This window comes from Seriola lalandi, unplaced genomic scaffold, assembly GCF_002814215.2.
Source record: "Seriola lalandi dorsalis isolate HSWRI2012SDOR001 ecotype SW California unplaced genomic scaffold, Sedor1 jcf7180002054444, whole genome shotgun sequence".
Lineage (NCBI taxonomy): Eukaryota > Metazoa > Chordata > Actinopteri > Carangiformes > Carangidae > Seriola > Seriola lalandi.
In genome coordinates, this window is record NW_019524997.1 from 8878 (window position 1) to 15470 (window position 6593).

The 6593-nt window shown below is 43.9% G+C and overlaps 1 protein-coding gene across 2 annotated transcripts in view; it reads left to right on the forward strand.

Moving 5' to 3' along the window:
* The window catches only part of LOC111658490 (serine/threonine-protein phosphatase 2B catalytic subunit beta isoform-like), a 14248-nt gene extending 7902 nt beyond the window's left edge, over nucleotides 1-6346 (forward strand). The window contains exons 4-6 of one of the 2 annotated variants that reach the window (XM_023411029.2): nucleotides 872-969; nucleotides 2144-2170; nucleotides 4355-6346. In XM_023411029.2, coding sequence (XP_023266797.1) covers nucleotides 872-969; nucleotides 2144-2170; nucleotides 4355-4539 — 310 coding nt within the window. In that variant the 3' untranslated portion in view covers nucleotides 4540-6346. The remainder of the gene's footprint in view (nucleotides 1-871; nucleotides 970-2143; nucleotides 2171-4354) is intronic. The other variant, XM_087175309.1, reaches the window with a different exon arrangement.
* The last annotated feature ends 247 nt before the right edge of the window (nucleotides 6347-6593 follow it).

Genomic DNA, 6593 nt, shown 5'->3' on the forward strand with positions numbered 1-6593 from the left:
CACACACGCTAACAAACACACACACACGCTAACAGACACACACACACACACACAGACACACACACACACACACAGACACAGACACACACACACACACACACACACACACACACACACACACACACACACACACACACACACACACACACACACAGAAAGAAGTTACATTCAACATTTATTTGTTTAACAGTAATTATGTATCAATAAATAATCAATACACAAGGTAAAGTGACAGTTTCTTGTTCTGTGGTTGTTCATCAGTCGGCTGTCTTCAGATCAGCTGATGGGCGGAGCCCCGAGTGTTTTAATTAGAGAACAATCACACAGTGAAACCAGTGAACACTGTGTCGAGCTGCAGCTGCAGGTTGAACTTCTAACTTCTTACCTGGAGCCTCGTTACAAATATTCACCTTTACACTAAGAATGGCACTTACACTCATGCACGTCTTATTATTTATATTGATCATTAATGTCCGTTATGATTTGGCGCTTTACAGATTAAGTGAGTAGTTTAGACTCAACAACAGGTGGGTCAGTGATGTGTGACAGGTAAACACACCTTCAGCTTTCAGTGGGTTTTGCTTTTGTCTTCATGGTTTTTCAATCCAAAACATTTATTACATTTATTAAAAAGAAAGATATTGGGATTTTATGAACTGATATTAGATGATTGAAACGATTTAAAAACTAATTCATCTATTAATTAAGATTTTAAGAAAAAAGAGTTACACTGAGTTTCTCTTCTTCCCTGTTGTTCATGTGTGTGTGTCTCTCTGTGTGTGTGTGTGTATGTGTGTATGTGTGTGTGTGTGTGTGTGTGTGTGTGTGTGTGTGTGTGTGTGTGTGTGTGTGTGTGTGTGTGTGTGTGCAGAGAGGAGAATGAGAGTGTGTTACAGCTGAAGGGCCTCACCCCCACAGGGACGCTGCCTCTGGGAGTTCTGTCCGGAGGTCGGCGAACTCTGCAAAGCGGTGAGTGTGAACGCAGCCGAGCATCAAACCACCAGCGCTAACGGTCCAAGCTAACACTAACATCCCTGTGCCTGCACTCACACCGAGAGACTAACCCAAGCCCCACACACACACACACACACACACACACAGTGAGACGCTAATGTCAAGTAGTGTCCTCTCCTCCTGTAAGGGTGTGTTCTCCACCATGCTGCCCTATAAAGACAGTCGGGGGGGGGGGGGGGGGGGGCTGTTAACGAGCTGGTAGATTTCATTAACTAATGATGATGATCACTGATTGATCGTGTGCGTTGGCCGTTCCTAAAGTTTTAGTCAGAGAAGAAGAGTTTCTTACAGCAGGTAGATCCACCATCAACTTTCACTTTTCACTTTTCCGTCTGTATAAAACCCAGAGAAGAAGCCTTTCTTTTTCTGGGGAAAAATAAAGAAAGAAAAAATAAAGGATCAATTGATTGTCCTCCAGTACAAAACCAACTTCAGCTATAATACGACACTGAGCTGGATCAATGTGTCTGTAGCTGGACCTGACAGGTGTTCCTAATAAAGTGATCTCAGAGTGTAGACAGTTGATGACAGATTGTTCAGACCTGGCACAAGAACTTTCCAGCAGCTTCCCTGTTTCCATCCACTGATCACTAATGATTGGTTTAATTATTGATTAATCTGCCGTTTATTTTTGTGATTAGTCGACTAATTGTTTTATCTATAAACTGTCGGATATAGATTTAATATTGTGAAATGATCCGAACCTGTCGTTCTGTCTCTGACGCAAAGATCATCAAACATGTAATGTAACTAATCAACTCATCAGCTGATTGATCACATCAGCTGAAGGCCTCACTCTGAATAGATCCATCTTTAAATCAATATTTATCAGTGTATTTGATCTTTTTACGGCAGCATGATGTCAACACTTTTCATTCTAACCAACCGTGATGATGATGACGATGATGATGATGTTTATGATGATGATGATGATGATGATGATGATTTGATTCTGTGGTTGTGCTCTAACCTCTTGTCTGTACGGTCACGACCTGGTGGGGGGGGTGGGGGGGGGGTTGTATGATGATTGACTACATGTTAACAGGACTGACTGAATGCGTTGATATATAACGTTCCCACTCTCTCTCCATTGGTTTTGGGCATGGCACTTCTACTCACGCTTACACAGCCACCGTAGAGGCAGAAGAGGCACGAGGTACGCAACCATCTCTGTCCGTCTCCGTCTCCGTCTCTGTCTCTGTCTGTCTCTGCTGTGTGTCCTGGTTTAACCATTAATGTGTTTTCAGTCAAAGGAGGAAACTGTAATCCTGTTTTAATGCAGAGCAAAGGTCAAAGTTCACAGTCCGCTGGTTTATGGAGCAAGTTAGTTCCACGTATCCCCGAGACACTGAGCCTCACGCAACAGCTAACACAGTGTGTCCCTGTGGTGGAGTCAGCTGAGTCACCACAGGTCCAACACAGACGGTCAGACAGCTGCTGCTGGATCAGCTGACCTCACGTCGCCTCGGTAACGCAGAGGTTTGACACTGACAGGTACTGAGGGAAGTGATCCACCTGGGATCTCTGAGGTCGTCACGTCCAGTCAGTGTGTGACCTGCAGTAGGTTCAGCGGGAGCACCGCTACGCTAGCAGAGTGATGACATCACTGCTGTGGGCGGGGCCAGCAGTGTTGGTTTAGACTGTGTGAGATATTACAACATGTAAACAATCATAGCAGCGAATAATGAGTCATGTCTCTGATCCTGGAAAGTCGAAGGTGAAACTGACTTCGAAACTTTCAAAATAAAAGAAGAAGTCTTGCGTGAGGTCCAGTGTCTCATATTCATTTTGTTATTGATTTATTTGATATGGACGATGCAATTTAGCAGCTTCAGAACAATGTATGAAACCAATGTGCTGCACAGAGTTTATAGCTGTTCATCTTTGCCCCTAGTTGAGCTTTTACATGTTTAATATAATTAAAACAGTCAATAGCAAAAACAACACAATTGACAATATCCTACAATTAGCTAGAAATATGTTCAGTCTAAAAAGAGACAACAACAAACAGTCAAACAAAGACAATTAACAAGAGCTACAATGAGCTAATGAAGAGTACAGCTGTGGTTTGGGTTAACCAGCACTGAACCTTTTGTTGTGAAGGAATTCATGTGGCGATGTGTTCACTGACCTTTATGGAGAAAGCTCCTAGTTCCTCTGTTACTGCCGTGTCTGTGAATGCATCTGCAGCTAAACTGCTGATGCATTTAGAAACTAGAAAAGATCAGACAGGATTGTGTCGATTATTTTCATCCTGATTGTGTTTTAAAATCCTGTGATTTCATGTAATAGTTCCTGCACTTTAGACTGTGTGAGATTTATTGTGTTAACTGTTTAAGGATTACAACATGTAAACAGTCACAGCAGTGAATGATGAGTTACATGAAACAGTTCATCAGAGTGAGTTGGTTTAATGAAAGTCTGTCTCTTTGTCTTCACGCTTCCTTGTGCTGTTCTGAAGTAAGTTCTCTCTCCCGGACGAACCAGTCCTCCCAGTGCTCTGCACACTGCATGAACCAGTAGAGACCGAGCAGCAGGGTCAAAGGTCGCCCACTAACAGCTGTCAGGGTTCAGAACACAGGAAATACTAGGTCTTAAACTGAGGTTTAAGTCAGCTGTGAAATATTTATTCAAATTTGATTCAAAAACAAACAGAAACAAACAAACAGGGAAAAGCTGAGTTTGGATTCAGGCTGTAGGAGGATGCAACAAAGTGGATTTCCAGCTGTTTCCAGCTGTTAAAGACGTTAAAATAAATCAGTCGAGCACCAGCGTGTTAATTAGACACCGTCTGAAAAATATCCTGTAATTATTGTTGTTGTTATTATTCTGAGAGAAACAACATGGAAACTTTCACTGGAAACAGAGAAATAACTTTAAACATAAAGATACAGATTCTTGTTTGGACCAAAACCAGGAAAAATACAGAAATAATAAGCAATAATATTATAAGAAGAATAAAGTCGGAATATTTCAAGAGTTGTAGTATTATGAGAATAAAGTTGTAATATTCGTAGTATTTCAAGATTAGAAATATTATTTTATTTTTAAAATTACAACTTTATTCTTGAAACTTCAGGTTTTTTTCCTAAATGAACGTAAAGCTCCGTCAGTTTATTTTTCCGTCGTCCGTGATGATATTTGGCGTTCGGTAGGTCGACGTGTTCGTGATGTGAAACAGGAAGTTGACGGCGCTCAGCAGCTCTTACTGTTATCCTCCTCAGTCTTAAATCTGAACCCAGATCAGCGCGTGACTCTGACCCTGCTGCTGTTAGACCTTCGTCCTCACTCTTCGTCATCCTCTGTGGCTCTGCTCTGACGCACCTCTCTCTCCTCGCAGCCATTCAAGGCTTCAACCCTCAGCACAAGATCCAGAGCTTCGAGGAGGCGCGAGGTCTGGACCGCATCAACGAGAGGATGCCCCCCCGCCGCGACAGCAAGCAGCAAGAGGCCGCCCCCTCCCTCAACAACCTGCCGGCCAGCACCGGACCCCCGGACAAGAACGGCACCAACGCGCAGGCCTAGGTCCTCCCCCCTCCTCTCCTTCCTCCCCTCACCTCCCCTCTTCCTCTTCCTCTTCCTCCCCTCCCCTTCCTTCCTTCCTCCTTCCCTCTCTCTCCTTTAAGAGCAGGAGACGAGGCAGTTCAGTCCGAGCGACTCTCACCGCGCTTAATTTATTTTATCATCTATTAAATATCATAGTTTAAGACTGAACAGGATCAACTCTCAGCTGGTGGACTTCAAATCCATTTTCTAATCAGGAGGCGGGTGTTCAGGACCACACCGTTTTCTTTTGGGGGAGGAAGTGACGCTCATTGAAACGCTGTGTTCGTGCCCACACACACACACACACACACACACACACACACACACACACACACACACACATATATATATACACACACATATATATATATACACACACAACAGAAGCAACAGAATCAGATCGCATAAAGTCCATCCTTTCTTATGCCAATGATAGTGTGACTGAGCTCCCAGGAGCAAGTATTGACATTTATATTATATATGTATATTTTAATTGTTCCCTCTTTTCAATGTGATGTTTGTTTTTTTTTTTGTTTTTTGTTTTTTTTTACAGCACATAGATTTAGGCTTGATTATCCAGAGCGGGGGAGAAGGGGTGAGGGAGGGAGAGAGAGAGAGAGAGAGAGTTAAAGGATTGTTCTGCTTCTTTACAACTCAGATTTAAACTGGAGCTCCGCCTACCAGCTTCTCTCTGCATGGTTATGATGCTGAGTCGTCGCTATAGCAACTTGGCAGTAACCTGATGAGCCGCACTTCCTGTTGTAAACAAACGTGACCTGCAGGGAGCTCGTCCTCTCACGCCTCAGCTGACTGTGACCGTCGACTTTAGAAACTCTGACGGGAACGAACGATGCTCGTAAACGGCCGTTGATCAGTTTCTTTAAAACATCGTTTCTGCTTAAAGATGATTAAAAGAATTAGACAATAATCAATACAGCTGCTGATTCTGACTGATTGATTAATCGCTCCAGTTCTAATTTGAATAATTCACTGAACTTTTCCTGCCGAAACGCTGCAGAAGCCGTTGTGTTGTTGTGTCATTGAGAAGATACACAACATGATCAGACAGTAATTATTCAGAATTAGTGCGTGGTTCTATCTCAGGCTCGTGTTTTATTGTGAAGGTTGTTGTGTCGTCTGCAGCTGCTCGACTCACCGACACAACGACGAGAAGCGTCCGTCTTTTCTCCCGCTCCACTAACGATCTGGTCGACCAGCTGTTTTCAGACCCGCAGCGTTTAATCCGGATCAGCCACACTGAGCTTAATGGCTCCTGTGGCCAGGTGCATGCTGGGACGCAGAGTGAAACCACCGGCTGCGTCAGGTCTCAGATCAGACCTGGAGGTGTAGATGATCAGGTCTCAGGTGTTTCCCCGGCGTCGCCGTCACAGAGAGAAACGAGTTGCACTAAAGCGGAATGATCCTTTAATCAGACACAAAGAGAATCATGGGAATCGGAGGCGGTGACTTGAGGTGTGTTTCAGGTGTGTGTCCGCAGTGATGACGAGGACCTGGGCGGGGTTAATTAATTATTTGTTTCTTTATGTTTGGGGGCGGTGGGTGGGCGGAGTCTGGGCCTCGTTTCTGACTTCTGTTTGGTCTCAGAACATATCTCACAGAATGTACAGAAACCGTTTAAAATAAGATTAAATCTAGATCTTTTTTTCTTTACAGCTAAATTTGAAAAAAAAGAAAAAGCGAGAACTTTTTTTGTCGAGTACATGTATTGCGAGGCCTCTCATTTATGTAGATGTTTCACTCCATTCAAATAAAAAACAGAAAAGTACGGCTGCTTGTGTGTGTTGAATGCTGCTGCTGCTCTCAGCGCTCAAGGACGCCGAGCGGCTGCCAATCACAGGCCGGCGTGGGATGTGCTGCTTTGTGCGGCGGCAGACACGAGTGGCTCCTCGCTTTTATGTGGAGGCCCATGTGTTCCTTAGCAACACAGACCCTCCAGGTTATTACCTGCAGCTCGCTCAGCTCGAGTGTCCGCAGCTCAAGTTTGACACAAAAGGTTAATGATAATAAAAATA